The 27,887-nt window shown below is 37.9% G+C and overlaps 2 protein-coding genes across 2 annotated transcripts; one reads left to right on the forward strand and one right to left on the reverse strand.

Annotated features, from left to right (window-relative positions):
- Positions 1-415: 415 nt before the first annotated feature.
- On the reverse strand, positions 416-5,652 carry LOC149305506 (AN1-type zinc finger protein 1-like). Its single transcript, XM_089477542.1, has 8 exons — positions 5,598-5,652; positions 4,609-4,651; positions 4,364-4,403; positions 3,338-3,465; positions 2,552-2,643; positions 1,861-1,982; positions 1,302-1,457; positions 416-586 (listed from the first exon to the last, which is right to left on the reverse strand). Exons 1-8 carry the CDS (start codon positions 5,650-5,652, stop codon positions 416-418), a joined length of 807 nt encoding a protein of 268 aa, XP_089333668.1.
- Positions 5,653-9,489: 3,837 nt separating this feature from the next.
- LOC149305507 (charged multivesicular body protein 4c) lies at positions 9,490-18,872 on the forward strand. The gene is made up of 5 exons (XM_089477438.1): positions 9,490-9,679; positions 11,571-11,748; positions 14,899-15,013; positions 16,665-16,773; positions 18,808-18,872. The coding sequence occupies exons 1-5, from the start codon at positions 9,490-9,492 to the stop codon at positions 18,870-18,872; spliced, it is 657 nt and encodes a 218-aa protein (XP_089333564.1).
- The last annotated feature ends 9,015 nt before the right edge of the window (positions 18,873-27,887 follow it).

Consider the following 27,887-nt stretch of genomic DNA (forward strand, 5'->3'; position numbering starts at 1 on the left):
TGTCATAGACTGGTCAGAATCTTCTCTAATATAACAAACCCCTTACACCTAGAATTAAATTCATAGAGCTGCCTGCTACTGGTAACAGGCATGGTATTTGGGCTGGGGGGGATTAAAGCGGCAGCATGCCTATTGTGAGATCAGACGGCTGACATGTTGGTAAGAAAGCCTGATCATGGCAAGCGACTATGAGAATATTTCCGTTACTATAGCTACTGTAATCCCAGTTACATGCTACAACAGGCAAAGGCAGTTCTACCGAAACGTGCTATTCAACAGCATACACTCAAAGCACAGCTTATGGGGTCTTTTCACATGTGTGTTAATGAGATACACAACTTTAAATAGCATGTATCTAAAATATTTATTTTACAAATTAGCTCATTTTGTTGCTTCTTCCCATTCTTTGCTGATGTCATATTAAATATGAGTTGGCATCTTGTAACATGGAAGTCTCATTTTCCAGATATTCGATGATAATGTTACCGCCGGTGTATAATGGATTCTCTGAAGAGGAAATCAATGTTTCCAAAGAGTTATCCAACGGTAAGACCTGCCCCGTCTCTGCATGGCATATCCTCAGTTTCTGTAAAACAAAGAAATACATAACATTTTAAAGACAGATCAATCTCAGTTTTTGTCTCCTCCATGTTCTATTCTTTTTCTAGTAGTTCTTGCTGCTTTAGTTGAGTTATCTGTCCTTTTGCTTTCCATATCACAGAGCTGGGAAAAACACGCAAAATACGCAAAAAGCATTCAACTCTATAGGCTTTCTACACTACAGGGATACTTGTCGGGTCACAATATATTATGTATAATCTATATTTGCCCCTATGCGAACACTGCATGTGAAAGTACTTTGTAAAAAGTAAAAGGGTCTGCTTCCCATCCCCTCTATGGTCTGAGGATTCTTACCATTGGTTGCTTGAATCATCAATCTATGGCAGTGCTTTCCAAACAAGCGCAGAAAGATCTTACTAGACGCTCCTCAGCGGAAGGGTTTGACTGGCACCAAGTATATCCCATGCAAGGATATGTTTGGCTGAGTTTAAATATTGATATGCAATAACATACCCAGGTACCCACTAGGTTTCACCCAGAGTCTCCAGGTGAAGCTTATTTCCCCAAGGCTCTGGGACAGCATGATCAATATCAGGGCAGCCACACAACCAGGGTAAAGGGGACCTCCAGGCTGCACACCTGGGTAGGTTGGTCAGCCTGTGGCATTCTAGCTTTCACCCAACAGCTAGAACAGCCACAGAGGGTTAAATAAGGTTAGAATAACTGAAACATAATCCTACCTTTGCTGCCGCTTTGTTGTTATCGTTTTTGAGGCTTGCTAAAGAAGCGGCATAATCCACTACTTTGCCGATGCTCCACTTTGTGCAAAAGAACATCGGTTTGCTCTTCTCTTTGGTGCCTTTGGGCAAGTAGACTTGGAAATAGACTCTTTCGGACTGCAATATAAAATGATACAATGGAACGGCACAGCATTACTCACTGGTCAGTAAATGGCAACATGCGTTACCTTTTTGTATCCCCTAAACAAGATATATTCAGCCATAGTGCTCTCTCTCACCTCTACGCAAGAGACCCAATAAAATGGAGTATCCGAGCAAGGCGAGAAAAAAAAATTAAACATTTTTATTACGCTACCTTACAAAATCTGAAGAAGGATTAAAAAAAATATATATATTTCCATTATACCCCCCTTTTTAATATAAAACTGCAGAACATAATATTTTTCCTATTATCATAAATTTAACGACAGCACACCCATGGGGCTCTTCAGTAGCTGCGCGGTAACAGCTATTCTGTAGCGAGAGAAGCTGAGTTATTCATCCGTGAAATAACATATACCTGAGGCAGAGATTTATCTCCAACAGCATGCAGCTTCAGTTTCATCAGGGCTACTTTGGCTGCCGTCTCGCTGCTCTTTGCTCCCTTGCGCCCTTTGGCCGGCACAGCCGACTTTTTAGAATCTGGAAAACAAATGCAAGCAGATGTTCGGATGTTGCTTGATGTCACAACTGATAAGTGAAAAGCGCTATTTGTCCCTGCGTGCGCAATGTTCCTATTTCATAGCCGCCATAAAAAGAAGAACATGCTCCTGTATTATTTCTAAATTGTATTTATAGACACCAGCAAATTCTCCAACGAGAGGAAAGTATAAATTAACATTAATGCAACTAAATATAAGATTTGCTGCAACAGAAATAGCATAGGAGACTGTTCTTGTGAATTTATATAATTTTTTTTATTAATATAATATCCTGCCCCCCCCCCCAATATGAACCAGCAACCTTATGAAACTGGGATTTTTTTTTTTCTTCATTATTATTGCTAAAAGAAAACCATAATATTTAATCAAATGTAAAAATATATATATAATTCTCTTGTTTTTATGTTATTAAACAGTTTGAGGAAAGAAGAAATAATCGATCTGCCAAGAATTATTTGCTTAATGTGCTACAAAGCGCCATTCATGTTTTGTATCAGCGGGAACAGCATCTTTAAATATAGAACAGGTTGCTGTATCCATTATTCTCACCTACAATTTCTCTGACAAGCTGCTGGGTAGCGCACATCCGAGGTTTTGGTATTTCAAGTTTCTCGCACTCATGATCCGGCTGGTGACGGTGTCTGTAACACAGCGTATATATATGCAACACAGCGTGTATATAGGCAACGCAGCGCGTATATAGGCAACGCAGCGCGTATATAGGCAACGCAGCGCGTATATAGGCAACGCAGCGCGTATATAGGCAACGCAGCGCGTATATAGGCAACGCAGCGTGTATATAGGCAACGCAGCGTATATACCGTATTGGCTCGAATATAGGCCGCACTTTCCCCCCCCACTTTAAGTCTTTAAACCTCCGGCAAGGGAGGTTGTCTAAGCGCATCGTGCGGATGGTCACCGGCTGCGGAGGTTGTTTACCCGCATCGCCGCAGCCGGTGACCGTCCGCACCAATCGTTTTACCTCTGCCCCCAAGACTTACCAGAGCAGACTCCCGGGTGTCTTGCGGGGCCGGCGGGGGACATCTACGCAATACGCGTATACAACTTCCGGTGCCGGTATCTCGGGGGGGGGGGGAGGAGGACAGTGGCAGCATATCTCGGGGGGGGGACAGAGTGGCAGCATGTTTTTTTGGTGCTTTTTTTAAAGAAAAAAACTTTTTCTTTAAAAAAGCACCAAACTTTTAGGGTGCGGCCTATATACGGGGGCGGCCTATATCCGAGCCAATACGGTATATGCAACACAGCGCATATGTAACGTGGGGATAACACACTGCGATGACCCATATTCTTACAGATGGAACAAGCTAAACATACCCCAAGCAGAAATGCTTTTCGCAGTACGGACATAACACTTGAACCAATTCCTTCCCGCTGCAGCTTTTATATGTACACGGGTATAGCGTGCTTACTCCGGATTTCCCACAATCTGCGATGGGTGTCACCTTTAACAGAGTAAATTTGTAGTAATGTTAGTTTTTATCAGAAGTTATATATGCAACACAGCGTATACTATATGTTTAACGAAAGAGCACAATTGAAAATCTACTAAAGTTATTTATATTACGATATTCTAATAATTATATTATCTTAGTAGCAATAGAAGGGATAGGTTTCAAAGGACCCTCTCAGGAGTCCCTGAGCAAAGAATGTACATGGAAATATCATTCTTCTCAGCACTGATTGGCCAATCAATGGTAGGAAGGGGTTCCATTAAAATCAATGGGAGTGCTTTCCGCATATGTGAATTTATTTAAAAAAAAAAAATAATGCATGCTTCAAAACCCTAAAGAAAACCAACATTTTTATATAGAGAGTTTATATGTTTTAATATATATTACCGTTCAAAAGGTTGGGGTCGCTTAGAAGCGTTTTGTTTTTTTTTTTGTTGTTTTTTTTTTTTTTTACAGAAAAGCAAATTTTGCCCATTAAAATAACATGAAATGTTGTAAATGACTATTGTAGACGATTTTCAATGGAATATCTTCATAGGTGTAAAGAGGCCTTTTATAACTCCCATCACTCCTGTGTTCCAATGGCACGTTGGGTTCACTAATCCAAGTTTAAGTCTAAAAGGCTAATGGATGGTTAGAAAACCCATTTGCAATTATATTAACACAGCTGGAAATGTCCTTGTTTTCCAGAAAAACAGCTAAGTGACCCCAAATCAGTCTTCATAAAACCATCATGAATCTTTCTACAAGTCTATAAAATTTGAGTCATAATTTATATGCATTGCCATATTTACTGAATGAAAACAAGGATTACGCAAAAGACCTTTATTATACATACTGATATTTACCGGCACAATAAAAATTTCAAAATGTGTAAGAATTCACCTACCTCCGGGCATCCATGGCAGTCTCTGCTTCGGTGCTGGAGACTTTAAAGGAACAAGACATGCAGATGACTAAAACGTATGAAACGGTATAGTATAACCTTCTGAGATAAATCACCAAAACAAAGTTAACGGGAGCAGCCATTTTGTTCCCTCAGCACATAACATCTGAGGTAACCACAATGAAAATTTCTTACAACACGGACAACGAGATAATAATGTCTCAAATCCACCTCGAGTACTTCCTTACCAAAATACTCTGGAACAGGCATCACAAACAAACGGGAGAAAATCTGCAAAAACAAAAATACAGGCTTATTATAACGTATTTAAATAACAACAAAAATATATACAGCAAACAGGGGCTGATACTTAATGATACTTAAGGTAAAGTGCGTCTCCACGTTTACAAAGTACTGTACAAGATATGTCAACAAATATGCTATATATATATGTGTGTGTGTGTGTGTATATATATATATATATATATATATATATTGTGTATCAGCTGATACCTACAAACAGGAAATGTACTTGATGCTGTTAATCGTCTTTTTTTTTTTTACAGGGAGAATACGACTTTTTGCGTTGTACCAGAAATGCACATTACCGTTATTAAATATTTATATATTATAATAAACTTTTTTTTAAATATTAATAAAATGAATATGTTCATTTATAGAAAGTCACGTAACGTTTGGATAAATATTTATGCAGCTGGCCGGAACTGCTGGGATGATGAATGCCAGAATATACCCCAGCGCTTCAAACGGCCAAGAAGGCATGCGCTTTAGTGATAGGGCATGCAGTTAAATACATCACTACAGCGTACTACTTCCAAGCATAAAAGAGCCATCAGAGGGAGATCTGTGTAGGAAAGAGGGACAGATGGCTCGCCTCGCTATAGAGGGGCTATCCATTCTAAAGACGAACACTAATAAGATATGCCAGAATCCTGTAGTGTGTATATATATATATATATATATATATATATATATATATATATATATATATACCAGTGCTGTGTGCCGGGGGCTTTGGGAGAAATTGGCTTGGATAGTATTAAGGAGAGTCAGGGGAATGTGAAGTTTATTTAAAGTATGGCCGTCCGGAGATTGCATGGGAGGTCTGCCAAGAACAGGAGTCAGGAGATAACACATCCTGGCAGGAAAGAACTTTCTGATCACTGCCTTCCACTTAATGTGTAAATCACAAGAAATAAAAACAAGCAGACGTTACCCAACTGTCCACAGTGTTCAACGCCACAGTGCTGTCCGATATCCAGCTCCGCCATAGCGATTTATAATCAGTTTATATGAATCGAAATTAATTATAATCCTAGAACACACTTGACACGATCACAGGGTGATATGAATAACTCGATTCTTTGGACTATGTTTGAACTGACACAGCAGCAGAAAATCACAACATCATCCAGAGACGTCGCGTTTAGTTACGTCATCTGTTCGCGATCCTAAGACGGCTCTATCTTCCCTGTTAAAACTGAGCGTCTCGAGTTCTAAGCGCACGAGACACAACTTTCTGAGCTATGGAAAAATGTCACGTATCATCCGAAGAGTTGCTTTTCTTAGAGAGGCGGACAGATGCGTGAACCACTCTATTGCTTATAACGCAATGGATGCTGTTGCCCTTGTGGGATATCGTTCTGTTACGAAATCCGCAAGTCGAATTCACTACGAATTACGCAAAACAGTGTCTTTCGTAATGACGGGTGCAACGATCAGTGTTTACAAATTAATGTTAGAATGGTAGTGAATTCACTACGAGTTGTCAGTAATGCTGAAACATACCGTACTTTTGGTACAAACAGGAACATATAGTAGACACAAAAGTTGGGGGTTATGGGGCTAGAAGAAAGTGTGGCCCTTTAATTATTACATTGGGTGACACTAGGCCACGTTCCGTATGCAGGGTTGGTGTTTGGATGGTTTTTGCATGAAGGGGTTGTAAAGGATAAATGTAAAGTTGTGTTGTTTAGTACATGAAGGAAAATAAAAGAGTTTATATTTAATTGCATAAAAAATATATATTTGATCTAATAACTAAAAAAGTTGAATTCTACATGCTCTAACTACGGAATAATTCATGGGTTTCTGATACACTCCGAGATAAATGATGTATATTTATTATCTATACATTGAGTTGGGTGTAGTATTATGAATTGTTTGTACTGTTTACTGTACTAAATAATTATGCGGCCAGTGCATAAGACTATATCTATAAAATGAAACATAGGGGGGACATGGCTTTTTTTTTTCTCAAAAAGAGCCAAAATGGTCCTTCTGCAGTGAGATAATCTGTTTCATCCTGCCATAGTTTAGTAAATCAACCATGGAGTTAGAATACATTTCTTTTATTAGTTTGTTCTTGTTTTACAATTCTAAACGCATAAACACTTTCAAACATTCAAATTAATTGATTCCAGGTGACAGATTTCCTACTTTCAATTCAAATCGCACAGATTACTTTTGACAGACAAAGCCCTTTTTATTTGAAATTAGCTGATTTCCAATGAATAACCCACTGTATCGAGGACTGTCGGTATAACTGTTTCACAGGATTAGGATTCATCTGGTGTAAAATTCCCAAGTACTGTCAAGAGGCAGATAAGGAGCTCAATGGGAACAGGAGGGTAAAAAAAACACACCGTAAATAAAATGACTATGTGAGAAGACAAATACAATTTAAATCTCATTAAATAAAGTCGCAAATTAGCGATACGGGATGTGCATTAAGAAGGTTCTCTATGCGGAGGCAGGAAAACATCTCCAGGTTTGACAATGTTAACAAATTATATTTATCTATGGCTGAAAGGAAACAAAAGAACGAGAGTGAATAACTGACGGGTGTCAAAGCGGAGTGCTGGACCCAAGCCATCTCGTTTATCAGAGATGAATAGTAAAATCAACGCCCAACCAGAGAAATCCTAGAGTGACCGCAAAAAAATGGCTTTTATTTAAAAGCTTAAATATTTGGAGTTTTTTCACCTTCTTTTATTTTTCTTCATCAACAAAGAATGGCATTTAACCCACCCAATGCTTGCTATAAAAGCTATCTCTGTCCTTAAATAGTCGGCTAGCTATGGACAAAAAATTATTTTATGATGTCACCACTCCTGTGTGATCATCAAAAACATTTGGAAACCATCCAACAAAGTGACACAGTGCATCCCAGCTATCCTAATACAAACTCTACCAGTAGTGAAAATAGTGTATGTATATATATATATATATATATATATATATATATATATATATATATATATACTGTATGGTTCATATCCCTTTATTATGTTATGAACCACTGAAGTTATAGCTGTGGGTATATACTTTATTTCCAATAAAAGGGTACAAGACAGTAGATGGAGAGCAATATTGTGGTGGGGAATGTAGGATGAGGTGCTTTTCCACATGTATCACTGGACATACTTTTGCTACAGAGAAATGTAATTTAAAATGTAGCCAGGGTCAGATCCTGAAGCTCTTGAGTGGGGCCTTATTAACTAAACGGTGTGGCATGATTTAATCTTGACACATTATAATGTTAATAAGAAGAGAAGCTTATATATCCTCAGCCCTTGGTGAATCTGATTGAAAGCCGCTGCGTTACTGAAACACGGAGCAACATACTAAAGTTGTCTATATGCTAGCCATAATCCAAGAATGAAAGAGACCCTGGTTTTTCATACTACATAACTGATACAACAGGAGAAAAGTTTTAATTTCATTGGATTCTGTGGTTTGGCCGATCCAGCCCACCGTGTTGTTACTACACCAGGCAAGCTTATAAAACACGTTCCATCACTAAAGACCACCAGCAACAAGAAGCCATCACACCTGTTGGACATTAATATAGCATAGTTTAACATTGCCAGGTCCTTGGAATTTTGAATCTATAATATGAGATAGCACTTTTCCTATGGACTGGTTTTCAAGAGGCGACGTATTACAGAAAAATAAAAAAATTCTCAGAGCATTAAATACAACGCTCTATACAGTAATGTAGATTAGCATTGAAGAAGACAAGGTTTGGTTTCATTTTGTTCCTATGTACTGTATGTCCTTAATATGGAGACCTGGAGGCTGCCATTGTTGTCAATCATGTGATATTTTGGGGGACTTTCCCTGCTCAAACACCACACTGAGCTGATTCTTTATGGCAATGCTAATGAAGTCTGTTCTAAAATAGACTTACCCAGAATGCCCCTCTGGTTGATTACGGCTGAGACATTCTATTATTTACTACAGGGCAGTATGATAAGGAGTCAGAGTGTTTGTTTAGTAGATTGGACTAAAATAGGACAGCTAGAACACACACAAAGGACAAATATGCAGCTGTATGAAAGCGGTACACTTTTACCATGTTAGGGGTAGAAAGAAAAAAAAGCTAATTTGGTAAAAAAAGACCTTTATTGGCTAACTGGAGTATAACAGGCTGCAAGCTTATGCAAAAACTAGAATTACTTTAAACAAATAAAGCAGCACAATATTTTGAAAAAAGCTATTTTAAATTTGATACTAGTAATAAAAAGAATTCCGAATTATGAATTAAAAAAATAGATTTCTCTGTGGCTGCATTTGAATGACCACGTATATTACGGTACTCGACGGCATGGTTCAGATAAATATGAGTTGTCTATACATTAGCCACTGATTTTACACAATGTATATATTATATTATCATACATGTATATATATATTATCTGCGGATGACAGATCCCGTTTATTAGCATGACGCTGGGAACCCGACAATGGATCAGAATATGTAAGAGGTGTGTTTATGTTATATAGGATCAGGATGTGTTTCTCCAAGGTGTGAGAGGGGCGAGGCATAGACACGGCAGGTATTTGGCTACGTAATATGTCACTTGACTACTTCCTCGGCCTCCCCACCCCTTCGTCTTTGGCCTCTCCCAGGTTGATGTTTGATCAAAGTAACTTTTCAGGTTTTTGCTCAGCAGGAGATGACAGGTGTCTGACTTCATCGGGTCACCTGTCAGTATACACCTTACTATACTTAGAGTTTGTTTTTTATGCTCATCAAGAGCCCCCGGTGGCATCGTATGGATATCTTTTAATTTCTACAGGTAAACAAATCAAACAAGGAGAAAATGAGTAAGATCACTAAGCTTTTTAAGCCCGGTGGTGGGTCGAAACATCGCAAAGGACCCAGTGCCCAGGAGGCCTTGTTTAAACTCCGGGAGACTGAAGAAATGCTAACCAAAAAGCAGGAGTATTTGGAAAAAAAGATTGAACAGGAGATAGCAACAGCCAAAAAACACGGAACCAAAAACAAGAGTGGTGAGTCTGTGTGACGGCGTCTGTAACATGTATTAATAACATCAGAGATGGTCATCAAGAATTGCAGGAACCTTTTAGATTGCCAGTATTGTAGAATATATATAGAATTCGCTTTGGGTTCATTTATTATTTTATATGTAAGAAGCTAAAATTGTACATCTTTGCCAATTGGTCTGGCTATGTGAAAATATGAATATGTTAACATTTAAGCTAATTCTATTTTTAAAATATGATGTCATAATATGACAGCACTTAATAGGTGGGAGGAGAGAAGAGAGAGAGGGGATGCGATAAATACATAAAGGGATTTCAAACAGTGCAGGAGGGAAGTTTACTTTAAAGGAGGAGAAATGTTAGAACAAGAAGTCATAATCTAAAAACAGAGGTATACTGAGAGGTTGGTAGATACATGGACAGCCTCTCAGCAGAGGTGGTAGAGGTTAACACAGTAAGGCAATTTAAACATGCATGACAAAATAAGGAATGATTACGTTCTTAAATGGGCAGACTAGATGGTTCGAATGGGTCCGATTCTGTGTTTCTATAATAAATCATGTCTTTTGTTCTACAATACCCAGCAAGCATCAATAAATACATACTTTAAATATGGTAACTTTTGCAAAGAGTCGTTTTTGAGTAAGAAAATATTTTGCCTGTTAAACACCATTATTATTACCCGTGCATTATATTTCCAGTGATGTTTGAATGTTAAACTTTTGAAATCTACTCAGTGTCAAAAATATCATACAGTTACCCCAAAGACCCCGTTCTTCGAACTAAAACTTTAACTTCCTTACAACTTGGCAGTGTATATATTTACAGGCAACCTCAACTGGATAGATAGAATTTTAGTGTAAAAATCCCACTATCCCAATACTTTAAGGCAAGTAAAAGTCTATCAAAAGAAAAGAAGCTTGGGATGAATAATGAAGTGGTTTTGTTGACATGAAATACAATCTTCTTGAAGGAACATGCCTTCTCCTGGAAATTGGAAACCCGTGAAAGACATTACTGTGAAGGAACCTTTATGTGTCCTGGGCAACCATAGTCTGTTCCAACTCAATGTACACATTGTTTGGGGCTTCCCTTTAAATGTTTTACTCATTTCATATGTTTTTGTTTTGTTACGTGAGTTCATTCTGTTACGTGAGCTCATTCTGTTACATTCAGTTATGCCACATGCATTCTCTATTTGTCTTGTTTAATACATGTTGTATAAAAGTGTATGCATCACTGTAAATAACTATTTGTGCAGACATTCTACCAGCCAAACGAGGCTATGACTTATATCGTGAAGAATTTTTCATTAACTTATGAGGTATTCATCTATACTGTTACAAGGCTGTGGCACGTGTGGCCATGTGATAAGCGACGCATTGTGGTGACAAATCATCTCATCCATCTCACATAAGTGAGGTGATTTTAGAGGAGTTGTAATTTTTTCCCGAAACATTGCAACCCGTCTACCCGATGGGAGAGGTTTGTGCCCCTTCTGTTAGCATGAAATGACCCAGGCTCTAATATTCTGATAGCTCTGATAGCTCGCAGGCTATTTAGATCATGGCTATCTATCTATCTATCTATCTAGCTATCTATCTATCTATCTATCTATCTATCTATCTAACTATCTAATAGATAGGGAATACAGAATAGTTTATGGGACTGTTGGCAGTGTTCTTCCGTCATCCAAAGAGAAGCTATTTATGTAACCCTGAAATTATTTCCACATACTGGTAGAGCGATGACAAATAATAACCGTGCAGAGAAGGATGTAATCAATTGAGTTTGTTGTTTCCGCCATAGTCCCAGCCGTACTCAAAAAGTACTGTCCAATATAACCGATAGGAATCACACATTTCTCATGAAATGTCACTTTTCTGTCTCTTTTCAGCTGCCTTGCAAGCATTAAAACGTAAGAAGAGGCTAGAGAAACAGTTAGCACAGATTGATGGGACCCTCTCCACGATTGAATTTCAGAGGGAAGCCCTGGAGAACTCTCACACCAACACCGAGGTGCTGAAAAACATGGGTTACGCGGCAAAGGCCATGAAAACAGTCCATGAAAACATGTAAGTAAATCTGAAAGCTGGAAGGAACCCTGTGGTCTGTGAATCAGTTCAGGGAAAGCAAATTACTTTTATGCTGGGAACACTTAATTGCCATGTGACACATAAATATGTTCTGATGGGTCGTTGCCATAGAAACTTTAAAAAACATGTAAAAAATTGTGTGTTTTTCTCATCAGAGGAAAGGATAAAATTACAGATTTGCTTATTTGCACTATATACTATTCATGTTTTTTGAAACAGCCACTTCAAGTACAGAATAATACATAAGAGCATACAATAATAACCACCCCATAACATGTATTTCAATGTTTCTATTATTTCTTCCATAAGATATACCATAAGACTTTAATGTTTGCCAGTAAAAGGACATGTACATAGACCAGGTTCTTGTATTTAAATTTACAACCAGTACATTCCCAGAAATCAAGTTCACCCAGTTCCACAAGCGGCTCCCAGCACCGGCAGTCTTTAAGTCATCAAGTCATTTATTAAGGTTTACTGGCATGCATAGCAATGTTAATTGTCTTGTATGCCGGCTCTAGATATACCACAGGGGCTATTAAGTAATTTACTCAAGAGTATAGCAATGTGAGTAAAGACGTATGTTTTCAGGGGCCTTGACTTGAATGTACATAATATTTGGGACCACGGCAAAAAAAAATAAAAAAAAATTCTATTTTAATTGTAAAACTGATCTACGTGTTTCCTCTGTGAGTTGGTAAATGTCCGACTGATCCAGGATTATGAAGCTGATCTTTGCTGGATCCTTTTTTCACCTTGTTAAGGTTCAATTTTAATTGTATAAGTTTTTTCCTCAATAAGATGATATTTTTTGGTTTTGGTTGCTTAAATGGCTAGTTTGGCCTGTATTTGTTGGTACACTCACAAATTGTGGATTCATTTCCAATAAAAGTTGTCTAGAACCTGGAATATGTTGCTAATTCTTCTCAGCCGCATCAAATTAATCAATCTCAACATGTATAGCTAGAAGGATAGATAGGGGGTGTGATAGAAACATTTAAGTTCATAAAATGATTTAACAAAGACGGGTCAGGCCAGGATATCAAAGTCTAAAACTAGAGTGCTGGAGCCTTAGATGCAATGTAAAAAAAGGTTTAAGTAAAGTAAACCTTTAAAACTTCATACGCTGATGGAATTTAAACATGCATTTGATAGGCATAAGACTATTCTAAATATAAGACAAGGACCAAATACATTTTAAGTTTTATGGACATCTGCCGGCTCTCCGTATGTTAAAGGCACACATCGCCTTTTAACACATCCTACGTAGGCTCTGCCTGCTGGACACAGTCCTTTATAGTTTTAATAGCCCAGTGGGGGAGATCAGAGATTTCCTTTTTAACCAGTCCATTGTGGTGCGGCACTGCAGGGCCACCCTAGACCGGAATATGTCACTGGTTATAGTGGTGTCTATTGACTAAAGCCTATGTTTTTGGTACAGAGCTGTGCGTTTAGAATTAAGGTGGGAGGTTGAGTAGAGGAGACAGTAGGGATATAAGCCTGGGAAATAGACTGCATCAAGTTAATAAAGGTTGTCCCAGAAGTTGTATAAGAAGGAAGAAGTAAAGTTGAATACGACTGAGAGTTTGCTGAGTTTAGCATTTGAGTCCCAAAGTAACCCGGGGTGATTTTTTGTTTACCTGAAATCAGATAATTCTCTTGCCTACAAGCCAAATTGGCGAATAAACCCCTATCAGCCTGGAGGACCTATTGTTTTTCGATAGTGATGTTTTCTTTTACCATAGACCAAAGGTGTCAAAAAACTCGTAATGCGGAAAATACCAGGTGTCATGTAGAAGTGGCCGGGCGCTGCTGGGTTCACCCTGGAACCCAGATGTCCAGTAAATGACAGACTGTGTTTAGTGAATGAGCCTTCTACAGGTGGCCAGTTTCAATGAAATACTTCTTGGTTCCCACTGAGACAAGAGCAGTAAAACAAACATGTTACCATAGAAAGGTATTAATATAACTTATCCATGGAGCACACCAATGCTTGGTAGTAATGGCCCCAAAAATGTAGCATGTAAAGATTAGGCTCTACTCGGGGTTGAGCAATTAGTATGATATACCACAATAATCACCTGACTAAGCAAGTGGAAAAAATGATTTTCCCTTTATTATTTTTTTACATGTAATTAGCATAAAACAAACAGAAATAGAGGAAAAAGCAACTATTACAAGAGTTTTTGTATAAATACTCCATGTGTCCAAAAAATAGAAGATAGCTGTAGTAAATCCACAGAAATGGTTCCATTTGGCATTATCATATATGCAGTATTTTATTTGTGTTTAGCTGACGGGTAAGGACCTTTTTGTATTTTGTGACTAGGCTCAGGATGCGATGGAGAATAAATGTTAATAATATTATTAGTCTCTCATGTAACATGTGTGGAAATGTTTACATGAGGATGTTGGAATGGGTTACTAGTAAATAACTTGAATGTTGAGTGGCTGACATCATGCATGACATTGGAACATTCTGAGCTGGTCTGGCTTAAAGACTTAATTGAGGAAGTCTTCCATTCCAACGTTTAGCAGACATTGCAAGTTTATCACGTGGGACAAGTTACAACACTTGTAAAGTACAGACCTTAATGTTTTTCTACATCGTAGTCCAAACAGTGGCCTATGTGACACACAGCTAGCTGAAAAAAACATTGGTTCTTCTGGTTCTTCTCTCTACCTTCTATTGCCATGTGAGTTGAGTTTGAATTGAGTTGTGGGGAGAAGGAAATATTCTCTTTAACAACCAGGGGAGGTCTGGCAAGGGGGTCAGTGGAGGCCTTATTTAAAGTTTTTGGACCTCTGCCTGATGTGACTCTGTGCGATTCCATGTACAGCCATCAGGATACATACATACAATACAAAGTGATTTAGACTCACCGTATCCTTTCTGTGTTCCTTTCATTGACTTTCTATGCACTTTTTTTTGCAAGGACTGGATTATTTTTGCCAATGATGGCCAATATCATTGGGCCTCTAGTTTGTGCTTGTCCTTTTGGGTCAGTGGTGCCAGCCCTCATATGATTAACAATAGAATATCTGAAATGTAATATTAGGTTTGATATATATATATACCTAATTCTTGATGTTAATTAAATGTATTTAAAACTGACAATATTTTTTTAGGGATTTGGACAAGATTGATTCATTAATGGAGGATATCCATGAGCAGCAAGAGGTTGCCCAAGAAATCTCTGATGCTATTTCTCGTCCAGTTGGGTTCGGTGAAGAGTTTGATGAGGTGAGTGATTTGCATAGAATACGTGGTGCATCACGTTTATATATGAGAAGGTCTTTGGTAAAGTATTTAGTCAAATATTTGTGTATATTCAGTGGCACAAAATTTGATGACCACTTCATGTTTGCAGAAATGTCATTAAATTGCTCATTTTGTAATGTCATTTCCTACCACAATGTTCATGCTAATTTAAGGGGAATCAAATTGAGTTTAAATATATTTATTTAGATTAGCAATAAAGACATTTCTAGTGAGAAGAATGTAGAGATTCCTAGGATGTTTGGTGTGAACGGCTCTCTTGAGGTCATACCACAGCCACTCTAATGGGTTAAGGTCTGACTGGGCCACTCCAAATGGCCAATTTCATTTTTTAAGCCATTCTGTAGTAAATTTACTTTGATGTTTAGGGTCATTGTGCTGCTGCAGCACCCAACTTCTACTAGGCGTCAGCTGTCAGACAGACATCCTGACATAATCCTGAATGACACCTTGATAAACTTGTGAATTATTGTCCCTTCAATGATAATAAGCTGTCCAGGCCCTGCAGCAGCAAAGCAGCCCCCAATCATCATGCTCTCTCCACCGTACTTCACCATGGGGATGATGTTTTTATGTTGGTATGGGGTGCCGTGTTCTTCCTGAGCAATTCAATGTTCTTTGGAGAGCGGCGGCTATCTCTGTAGTGACTTGCCATGGGCTCCATACCTATCCAGTGTTTTGCGTATGGTGGAGTCATGAATAGAGATGTAAACCATTTCGAATGATTCCTTTAAGCCTTTAGCTGTTACTCTATGGTTCTCTTTTTTTGGAGTCATCTTGGGTGGGCAGCCACTTCTAGGGAGAGTAGTCACAGTACTAAATCATCTACATTTATAAACAATTTGTCTAACTGTGGACTGATAAGTATTTTTGGGATTATTTTGTAACCCTTTCCAGCTTTATACAAATTAAAAATTCTTCATTGTAGGTCTTCTGAGATCACTTATTTGTGAGGCATGGTCCGCATCAGCAGATGATTCATGAGAACAGCAAACTCAAAATGCTTGAGTTTATTTTCTTTATTATCTCAAACTAGTTCTAAAACAACCCTAGAATCCCGTTATGTTTTGACTCCAGGTTTGCTAACCCCTGGTACACATACTTTTTCCAACCTACAATGTGGATGTTTGAATGATGTACTCAATATTGGACAAGAACAATACAATTATGTGTGGATTATTAGTTAAGACAAATTGGGTTTTCTTCATTATTGTAACTTAAATGAAGATCATGTCATATTTTAAGACAAATTTATACATAAATGTGGGTAATTGTAAAAGGTTCACTTTTTCTTGCAGCTGTATATATATATATATATATATATATATATATATATATATATATATATATATATATTATTACATTATATGTTATATAACAAGCATATAATTACATTACATATATCTATATCTATCTATCTATCTATATATATACTCACCATATATAATATATATATTATATATATTAGTATAATGTAATTATTCTTTGGTTTTACCTGCAGTAAACTAACCTTCAGCCAGCTGTCTATTGTGCCGCTACTATATGCCAACATACCTGGCAGCAACAAGGCTTAATTACCATACAACATTTTGTGAACATATCTCATATTTTTTAGGATGAATTGTTACAAGAATTAGAAGAATTGGAACAAGAGCAACTCAACGAACAAATGGCTGACATTAACCTGCCAAGCGTGCCGTCCAAGAAACTGCCTTCCCGGCCAGGTAAACAGGTTTCCTATTACATGGCAACATTATCGGTAGCTTGGTAGGAGTACCTCTGTATCACACCTCTTATTCTTGAACTCTGTACTACGTTCCGAAGGAATGAACATTGGCTCCTTTCTGCGAGGCGCAAACTTATAACAGAAGATATTAGTGTTGTAAAACTGATTTAGTGCGGAACAGCTGCTGGCTTGAAATGGACAGTAACAGAGCGAAGCTGCTAATGACTCTAATGCATTCTCTGCCTGTGTTGGCTGGCGTTGTTTTAACTGAGAAAATGTTTCTAAATGACTCGTTGAAACCATTACTCATTTTGGAAATCTGCTGAATAGTTACAGAAGAAGAAGTTGCCCGCAGTTAAAGCCTCCATCCCAATTAGTTTAACTAAAGTGCGTAAGCCATTACAGATGCCTTGTGTACACTTGGAAAATTATATTTAGTAATTAAAAGTACCGTTCATAACGCTAACAGCCATCTTCTACTTATGGATGGCAGCTGCAGAAACGTTCTCCTTCTGTACCTGTCGGTGGAACCCTTAATGTAGTTGTTCTTTTTCTTTTTTAACCAGTTCTGACAAATTAAATGTTCTCCTTATATTCTTGTGTACTGGTAATAAGAGTCCCTGGTAAATGCATTGCAGATATTTAACACATAAGGAACTTGCTATCTGCATATATAATGTAGAACATACTGAAACAAACAATGATCATGTTCGCATTCAGATTATCTAGTGGCATGTCTAAAGATGTTGCATACATGTTCAAGACCCCCCAGGTCCCATCTTAAGATTCTGTATATTAAAAACAAAACGGGTCAGTCTTCCCCTCAACAATCCCACAACGGCAAGTCCATAAAACTGCTGAAAAAAGCTAGATTTTAGCATTCTTTCACAGTGATTCTTTGTGTAGGTTGTATGCTTGTGCTCGGCCCCAGTCACCAAATAAAAAAGCAAAAATATCAATGTGCGCTAAGATTATTTGAAAAAATAATACTATTAGCACTAAGCTCGGATAGATATTTCTTGTGTTTTTGAAGTTATAGGTGTGTTGTTGGGAATCGCACACTGGTTTTTGTTGCTACTGGCGCACATCATTTGGCTTTGAGTTCCATAACACTTTAATAATGCAAATGGCTGATGAGGCCCAACAAAAGTAAAGTCCCCCTAAGCCCTGACACCACAGCTTAATACACAAGCATAATACACAAGCCATATAAAAGGGGGACTGGCCCGGCCACAGCCTTAAGCATAATGCAAAATAATCTACAGCAACGTTAATACAGAATCAATAAAACATTCCATAACTAAATCATGTTTTAGATTGTGTGGTTGGCTGTTGGCCCGAAGTATATAACTGAACCAGCTCTGTGTCTGTAAGAAATGAGTAGAAGAAGGAGGTAAAAAAAAAACTAGAACAGTACAGTAAAGAGGGGGTACAGTAAGTGACGTTGTATATGTGGTACAGTACTCTACACACAATATGATGACTACATTAGGAAAGCATGTGCCAACCTCATAAAGCTTTTTTGTAAACGAGAGGGCTGGCTTGGACATATTGACACCTATTGGGGGCACACATCTGTAAATGTACTTGGTACTCCTCCATGATTCCAGGTTTGAAAACAAGGATTTGGAAGATGAGGCTTTTTTTTATAGGAAACCGTGATACTATGCTAGTGTTTCAATGTAGAACTCACCAGAAGGCCGCCGCTGGGTAATGTTGTGTGTGGGTACGTGAGGAGCTGCAACATTGGTTTGTGTGGAAGGAGGAGAGGATATGCCAGATGGTTTTGCGTACAGATGTAGGAGGCTTTTAGATAATGATGTTTGGGGGATGGATTAGGGGCTGCTGGCTAGTGTTGTGGGTGGGGAATGGTGTGGGGCTGTCTCATTGTGTTTTGTGCAGGGAAGAATGCATATGCACATGTGATTGTTCCTAGAGAAGATAGATATTGTAACTTGTATTGTACTGTCTGGGCCATACACAAATCTCATGCTAAAACAAAATGTTTGATATTTTTATCATTTATTTACAGTATCAACTCGGAAGAAAGTGGAGGATGATGATGATATGAAGATGCTGGCAGCATGGGCTACATAAACAGCTTTCTTTTTGAAGGAGATAACCCTCACACAATACTTCCGTTTAGTGAAGTAGTCATTGAGAAGATTTTAGTTTATCTAAACATAAGGTTCTCCGTGACATGGAACTACACTCATTTTACATATTCAAGTGTAGAAATGTTCTTGGCTTTTTTTTTCTGCAGAATTCTGTAAATATTACGAAGAGCTTGCTTGGTAATTCCTGGGTTGCTGCATATCTGTTTACCAGGGTTGATGACATGTACTGTATTTCAAAAAGCTTGAGTAATCTTGTTTTACCAGCATCCGGGGTTTTTGTATGACTCCCAGTATGTGTGCTAATTGTTAGATTGCTCCTTCGTGTTAAAAAAGCAGGATGAGTTTGTTTCTATCAATACAGAGAAGGCTGAGCCTTCCAGAATAATTAGGTTCTTCTGATTTAAAGATGTTCAATTTCTACTTGAGGCTTCATTCATGTTTTACTTGCAATTCAAGATAAAACCACCAGGGTGTCTTAAAATGTCAAGCGCCTTAGGCAGCACTTACATGAATGGATCATTTATGTGTTTCATTTATTATCTATGAATTCCTTTCAGTAAATGAGTTTTGAACAGGAACAGGTAGTGTACATTGAGACTGTTGCCAGCCAAATGTGCCTTTGGTTGCATTATTTATGATCCACTTGGATGAACAGCTACACTGACTGCCTTCTTTTCTTGAAATAAAATAGCCTAAAAGTTGCATGTGTCATGTCATAATCACAAACCTTTCTTAAAAGTGATTTATCAACATATTGTTCTCTTGGGAATTATTGGAAATGTACCTCTGCCAAGTAATACTTTAACAATTTTACAAAGACAATGAATGATTTGAAGAATGACACAATGAGTAAAAATGTATAATTTTTTTTTACTATACTAGTTCAGAAAAATCAGCAATCATATTATATATAACGATTTAGTAAATTATTCTTTCATTAAATAATAAGCACACGGCCTACAAAATAAAAATTGTGTCTGCACAGTGTGTGTTCTTATTAGGCCACTAGGGGTCAGCATTTAAAACACTAAAGGTTTATCAAGTCATCATTGAAATAGTCTAGTCATAGTTTCGTGTCATAATTAGATATTTGGGTGTATAAAGAACCATACATAATTAAATTTTATACTGTTTTCCCAAATTGCGCTGTGTGAACATTTTTTACAATATAATTGTGAAGAGATGAACGTGATTTAGGAAACACCAATGAGCTGTTGCTGACCACAGAGTAACCAGTGACTAGCTATTTTTAGTTACGTGAACTATTACTGAATCACTGCATACACTATGTCAGGCATATACAACTGGTAGCTGTCCAGCTGCTGCAGAAGTAAATGCTAATACCTAGGAGGTGAAAAAACCAGGAAAACCAAGGAACATTCCAAGCTAGAACCTGGCCTACAGAGGTGTTGACAGAGTGCAACATTATATGGGGTTACATGTGAATACCTGGGAACTCCCCAGAGCTCTGTGTCTTCTGGGGAGAAGCTTGGCAAAGGGACAGCACTATGGACACGGGGGCACAGCCAAACAACACCCTGCCAGGAGTAAGAAAATAAACAGAAGAAATGCATAACACACAATAAATACTTCCATAACATAACTATGTATAAACCGCATGCCCCTGGAGGCACAGACCTTGCCTGCTGCTGCTATATATTATATATATACACACACACACACACACACACATATTTACTAGTCCAAAACAACAACAGAAAACATCTGGATGGTCAGCTATGTGAGGCATTTCCGCCCGCTCAGAACTAATAGGAACAGATTTTGCTCATTAACAGTTCACATATTCAGAACATAACACCATTTGGGAGTCATCTGCCTTTGCTTCCAAACACGTTCCACTTTTCAATGTTTAACCAGCGATATATCTTATCACTGTATCAGACTATTGTCTTAAGTTCTGAGTGCCAGAGATACGCATCGCATTGCCAAAGCAGAAGGCATTACCAATAGGTGTTTCTGTGCTGGTAAGTTAAAACAAATAATCAATTACGACTAAAGGAGAAGTTCCACAAAAAATAGGAAACTAACACAACCTTGAAATGTTCAGGTTTAGATTTGTAAAGTTAAAATAGATTCTGGGGCTGATTTAGCACAAAACACGTTTCACCAAGACTATTTTAAGGTGGTTTGGGCACATGTGTTTTTTGATACAGGTTTGCATCTTATTTGGGGGTGGGGGTGTTGTGCCCTATGGCCTACAGCCCTCCTTGAAGACTTCAATGGGGCTCCTAGGAGATCCAGCCCTTCCTTGGATTTGTTCAGGGAGGGGAGGAAGGATTTGTACACCCTATGGCGGGGAGGGATGAAGAAGAAGAAGAATGGGGGACCTGGTTTCCACCGTTCCCTTAGCACTGGGAGAACCTTGTTCACGTCCTGGAACAGACAGTGGGAAGCACAACTCATCTCGGACTTCAGGGGCAAGTTAAAACAGATTAAGGATGGGGAACAATAGAGAAGGTGATACAGTGTGGGTTCACTTATAATCAGTGTGTTCACCAGATTAATCTGCATGCACACATCTGTACAACTCTGATTACATAAAATCCAATCCTATTTACCCAAAACCTAAACTCTACATGGTTACGTTCCAGAACAGGATATCATATAGCATTAGTCTGAGCACCTGGAAATAACCATTGCTCATTCTTAATCCGTGCATTCAATGGTATTGCGTTGGAGTGTTGCCAGTCCATAAATAGTACCGTGTTCTAAGCAGGGGCATTCCTTTCTGACTAATTAACTCTAAGTGAAGTTTGTGCGGCCTCTGTTAGAACAATAACCAGAAAACAAAGGGGAAGATACCGAGAAGCATTTTAATGTTGTACTTATTAAATATTACAAATGTTTGGAAAAACTCTTCAACACATTGAGACTAACGTTTATTGGATAAACTGTAAGAAATACAAATACAAAAAAACCCTCAAATATAATTTAATATGACAATTTATATACAAATAGAGCACCCTAGAAGGTGATCTGTTTGCATTCTTTTACCCATGAAAAGTGCCAGTATTCACTGTATATAGTGTATTTATACACTCTAGACTAAGGTTTTTTCTTAAGTTTGTATCTAACATGTTGCAGTTGGTGAAGTCATATTCAAAAGCCGGTACTCAATCTAAAATCTAGGGTAAAAAAAAAGCACTATAATCAGAATAAAAGCACCAATTCTCAGTACAGTACAGTATATGTGCATCTGGAACGCAGCCTGTTCAATGGATAAGCCTGGAGTCCACCACATAAAACGTCTTTGAATCCCAGACATCGGTGGGAAATATGGAAATCAGATGACAAGAAACCAAAGGATTGGCTGATGACATTTAACACTTTTGGTGCAAATTCCAAATTAATGCTTCACGTTTGTAAGCATGGAGGAAAGGCAACCTTATTCCCATAGTAATGATCTGGATCCAGAGGCACCATCTTTGGCAACCCAACTGGAAACATTCAGGGTAATGGTGTTTAAACCCAACCATTCTTCACAACTTTTGCGTACATTTCATTCCGTTGAGTAGCCAGCCCCACGGTCTGCAGCTCCACGGGGTCTGCAGCTCCACCGCTGAGGTGTTAGCTAAAGATGGGGAAAAATGAAACTACCAACCTCCCCAGATAAAATAGCTCTAGAGCCTTTGAAATGTATTTATTCGGAGGAAAACAGCGCATTTATAGGTTTGCAGTCCACAACGCTTACTGCATGACTTTACAAATAAGTGAAATAGCATAATACACATTATAAAAACATAAAAGGCACTTTCAGATTACGTGTGTGGCCTTCTTTTAGCATGTTTCTGTAACACAGAAGCTTAAGAAGATGGCAGAGAATCACTAGTACAAAGTAAGGACGAGGAATATTTACTTGGCGGTGCATAGTACAGTGCTTTTTAAAAAAAAAATAAAAAAAAAATTAACTTATTTCAAACACAAGGAATAAACTACATTTAGAAGATTTCACTTTCTTCGCATGAAAAGGCTGAACGAGAAGGGTTTTTTTTTTGCATGGGACGTTGTCAAGCCTGACCAAAAGCGGACGTCTTATTGAGTGCTAAAATACGGAAAGAAAAAAAACCCAAAAACTATTGTATCAGTTCTATTTTTACAAAGTAGGACAAAATTAAACACTAAACAATAGCCAGGTTCAACATTCAACTGAATTTGTCCCAATTCACAGTTATTTGTATCCACAAAAATTCATTCTGCAAACGTTTGTTTCACAAACAAAAATAGATGTGTTTCTTATAAAGCTAGAAGCCCAAAAGGACACCTCGAAGCAATACGTTTCCTTATTACCGTTCATCTTAAAGTCTAGAAAGGGATACAGTAGTGTAGGTTAGCAATGGCCAAAACTTTGACATTGTTGTGATACTTCAGGTACTTAAAACACCACACTAAGCTGATTGCTAATGACAATGAAGCCCAGCTTGTCCATGGACTTTCATAGTCACAGTGCTGGTGTTTTGGTTATTAAGACAGAGCCATTCTATTGTCTACCACAAGCCAATGTGTTAAGAATGCTTGTTGAGTAAACAGCTAGAATACATAAAATCACTAACATGCAGCTGTCTGAATTATTATCCAATCAATTTTTCCTATTTTATATACACTGGACTAATACGGCTACCCCAAACTAAATTTTTTAGGGAAAAAGGCATATTTTTAAAAACTTTGTTTTAATCCGATTCTAGTAAAAAATTTGTTTCCATTGAAGAGAATTGCACCTAGTCATTCAAAAATGTTAAATTATTACTTAGCTGCAAACAAGTTTTTATATATAAAACCATTTACTATGGAGCTTTAATAAGTTACTTAACATCAATTTCTAAAGGCTCGGAGAATGAGAATTTCTGATCGTTATTGCATGAAACATTTCCTTAGTTATGCCTAATTAATCGTTCATACGACACACATGTAGAGGCCAGATTGAAAGTTGCTGAAAAGAATCACTCTCAGGAAGTAAAAACGTAAAGCTAAATTTTAAGTGCAATTTACTGCTTCAAATATTTAAGTGAAATGTCCTGTGATTTGGTTTCTTTCAATGTAGAGCTGTCTGCATGCCTTATATCAGAAGAATACCAAAATACCAAACTGCTAATATTTTGCTCTACAGAAAACGTGCTTTCATTGGCTCAGTTATATCAATAAATGTCTGTTTTCCATGGATTTATATACACTGCTCAAAATAATAAAAGGAACACTTAAACAACACAATGTAACTCAAAGTCAATCACACTTCTGTGAAATCACACTGTCCACTCAGGAAGCAACACTGATAGACAATCAATTTCACATGCTGTTGTGCAAAGGGAACAGACAACAGGTGGATATTATAGGCAATTAGCAAGACACCCCCAATAAAGGAGTGGTTCTGCAGGGGGTGACCACAGACCACTTCTCAGTTCCTATGCTTCCTGGCTGATGTTTTGGTCACTTTTGAATGCTGGCAGGGCTTTCACTCTAGTGGTAGCATGAGACGGAGTCTACAACCCACACAAGTGGCTCAGGTAGTGCAGCTCATCCAGGATGGCACATCAATGCGAGCTGTGGCAAGAAGGTTTGCTGTGTCTGTCAGCGTAGTGTCCAGAGCATGGAGGCGCTACCAGGAGACAGGCCGGTACATCAGGAGATGTGGAGGAGGCCGTAGGAGGGCAACAACCCAGCAGGACCGCTATCTCTGCCTTTGTGCAAGGAGGAGCACTGCTAGAGCCCTGCAAAATGACCTCCAGCAGGCCACAAATGTGCATGTATCCACTCAAACGGTCAGACACAGACTCCATGAGGGTGGTATGAGGGCCCGACGTCCACAGGTGGGGGTTGTGCTTACAGCCCAACACCGTGCAGGACGTTTGGCATTTGCCAGAGAACACCAGGATTGGCATATTCGCCACTGACGCCCTGTGCTCTTCACAAATGAAAGCCTCATTGTGACTTGTTTTAAGGACATTACATCAAAGTTGGATCAGCCTGTAGTGTGGTTTTCCATTTTGATTTGAGTGTGACTACATATCCAGACCTCCATGGGTTGATAAATTTGATTTCCATTGAGAATTTTTGTGTGATTTTGTTGTCAGCACATTCAACTATGTAAAGACGCAAGTATGTCATACGATTAGTTCATTCATTCAGATCTAGGATGTATAATCTTAGTGTTCCCTTTATCATTTTGAGCAGTGTATAAAAGATACATAAGAGTACATAGTTTATAAAGCTACATAGCTTGATCCTAAAAGTTTTATACATTAAAGAGAGACGTTTGATGGGAGTTTCCCAAAGAGTTGAGATTTCAACTCCCTAGTTTACTATTCATTATGAAAGGGCCAACAATGGCAAGTTTCTCCAACGAGAAGGGCTGAGCTGGCCCTGTATAATGCATAATTCAATAGGTGCGGAGACTGAAGAACTCTCTACTTACATCAGAAGCTCCGCTGGGGGTGGCCATTCATAATGTATAGTGATTTGAAGTCCCCTAACAACTCTCCCTTTAATGAATCTACCCCAAATACTAGATTCTATCCAGATGCACTATATTACAAGGCTATTACTCAATGTATAGTCAAACATCTTCAGATGTATAGGGGAACATAAAGAGATAACAGAATCCCAAAAGCCATTTGAACAGAAGCACACAAAGTACGACGCCATGTAGATACAGTGATGTTTACATGTGCTCATGAACAACAATCATTGTGCTGGTTACAAGTCATTTTCAGTAGGAGCCAGCATAGAAGAATTAGATGTCTGTCTAGCAAACGGGAAATGCTGGGTTTATTTCTATGGGATGTCTCCACAGATATATCAAAAAGCACTGAAAATTGAATTTTTTGTTGCTGAGTATTTTGGAGTAACACAGAGGAAACTTTAACTCACTAATATAGAAGCACAGTTACTGATCTGACCTTGAACGTCGGCCAAAGGTATACTTCTGGGAACACCCAGCATTTGATAATTTAATTCCATGGTGGAATGGATGTGAAGGCCACTGCATCTAGAATTATTTTTTTCCGATGTGATTTATCACTTGCGATATTCCTTACACAATGAATTGTGAATTGAGAGACTAATAGAAATCTTGAGTTTAAACAAAATATTTTGGGTTCCCATACTTTTTGCCTTCAGCTACAAGTACAGATTTATATTCATATAAATCTTTTCTATTTCAATGAATAAGGGAAGATACACATAAAAATTGGATATCTACAGTTTTGCAACAAAAATACTCTCACTGCGTAATATTCAATTCATAACAATACATACAATTTCAATTTTGTAATGCATTTTAATGATTGAACACATAAATCAGACAGAAGTATCTTTGTGTAAATGTTAGGTATCAGAACGTCCTTCGAGGATAAAACGTCCGATTTGCCCGACAACATTAAGTGACTTGTGATCTTTAAAGAATGGCCTACAAAGAAACCATTAGACGAAATCCAACACATTTCCCCCAGTGATACTCCTAATCTGCATTAACAATGGTCACAGAAAGCTAAAGTTTGACAAAAGTTTTTTTAAATTCAGGGGCTTCCAAGGCACTCCTAGTAGCAGGACAGCACAGGTAGTAGTAGTAGGGCTATCATATAAATAGAGGTACTCAAATTCACAATAATTTATATTATAGGCACTTTCTTCCTGCTAAATCTAGAGTAATTATAGCTAATAGCAGCATTGGAAATGACATCCCTAGCACTGCTGAATACCAATTCCCTAAGCAAGAATTAATTCTGTCATCATTAAAATATTTTGCCCCATTCAAGTTTTTTTGGGGGGAGAATGCTTAACTGTCATAGGACACAAAAGCAAGAATTGATAGGAAGTAGCCATACAAGCAGAAATGGCTTCTTAAAAGATTGTCTTCTTTATACGCAATTAAATATTCAGAACAATAAAATAACTATGTTGGAGTTCATTTTCTTAATATACTAGAGAGCTTAATGAATGTTTTACCCAAGTGCAAAAGCAACTTAAATAATGTTAAGAGTTGAGATGTTTACAGCTTTTTGGGTTCAAACCACAGATTGTATTCTTAAAAACACAGATCCTAAACGGTTCACTGTTTCTGCCACGAGAGTAGCCTTGTCATTGCCTACAAAACATTGACGTTCAAAACATAACAGATTATACGCATCTTAAAACACCCGGCATATTACGATAATTCTTATAAAGAATACAAAGGAAGAAACAAACCACTATTGAGTTACGCATTAGCTTTCCACAATGGCAGGCCATATCCTCACAAACATGAAATTAGACTATATTTTTATAGCAAAATGTATATTTATGTGTGCGATATAGAACATTATTTCACATAAACGCACACATACAGATATATATTATACGCACACAATTATATACACACACAAACTTGGATATATTAAAAAAAGAACAAAAAACACATTTTTAGCCATTGATAAATACTTTGCAATTTGGTATCTCTAGTCTTTTGACAACAATCCATTAAAATATTGGAAAATGCATATACACAGGAAATTCTAAAAACAGGAACTCGTGAGATGTATTAAATGCTTAGATCAGGGGTGTCCAACCTGCAGCCCTCCAGCTGCTGCAGGACTACATCTCCCTTAATGCTCTTTCAGCTAAGGGGCTGGCTGAGGATTATGGGAGATGGAGTCCTGCAGGTTGGACACCCCTGGCTTAGATGATTGCACTTCCATTCTAGGATGGGTAGGATGTGGACCACTGGAACTGCCTCTTTAAGGAATTCAGCCTTAATGTGAAATGTTATGGGGATCTAAAAAGTATGGGTAGTTGTTGGAAACTTTTGGTGGAACTGTCAACCAAAAACCCTTTATGTTGAGCAAAAAAAAAGTTCTGCTAGTTTGTAACAAGTTTTTAAATAATTCAAAAGTACTTTTGTAAGTGGAGCAGAACAAAACAATAAAAGGGTCGTAGGTACACGTATGCCACCAAAATACCACTAGAATTAAAAGTTCAGGAAAGAATTTATTATCCATATCTGAAA

Source organism: Sceloporus occidentalis, unplaced genomic scaffold (assembly GCF_023333645.1).
Source record: "Sceloporus occidentalis isolate IW3139 unplaced genomic scaffold, rSceOcc1.0.p SCAF_11, whole genome shotgun sequence".
Lineage (NCBI taxonomy): Eukaryota > Metazoa > Chordata > Lepidosauria > Squamata > Phrynosomatidae > Sceloporus > Sceloporus occidentalis.

Excerpts from the sequence above, each read along its gene's own strand:
- LOC149305506 (XM_089477542.1), bottom strand. The coding sequence starts at position 5,652 with ATGGCGGAGCTGGATATCGGACAGCACTGTGGCGTTGAACACTGTGGA. Across the intron at positions 2,644-3,337 it reads GAAAAGCATTTCTGCTTGGG|ACACCGTCACCAGCCGGATC; the intron begins GTATGTTTAGCT and ends GCTGTGTTACAG. Across the intron at positions 1,458-1,860 it reads GAGATAAATCTCTGCCTCAG|TCCGAAAGAGTCTATTTCCA; the intron begins GTATATGTTATT and ends TTTATATTGCAG.
- LOC149305507 (XM_089477438.1), top strand. The coding sequence starts at position 9,490 with ATGAGTAAGATCACTAAGCTTTTTAAGCCCGGTGGTGGGTCGAAACAT. Across the intron at positions 15,014-16,664 it reads TCGGTGAAGAGTTTGATGAG|GATGAATTGTTACAAGAATT; the intron begins GTGAGTGATTTG and ends CATATTTTTTAG. Across the intron at positions 16,774-18,807 it reads GAAACTGCCTTCCCGGCCAG|TATCAACTCGGAAGAAAGTG; the intron begins GTAAACAGGTTT and ends ATTTATTTACAG.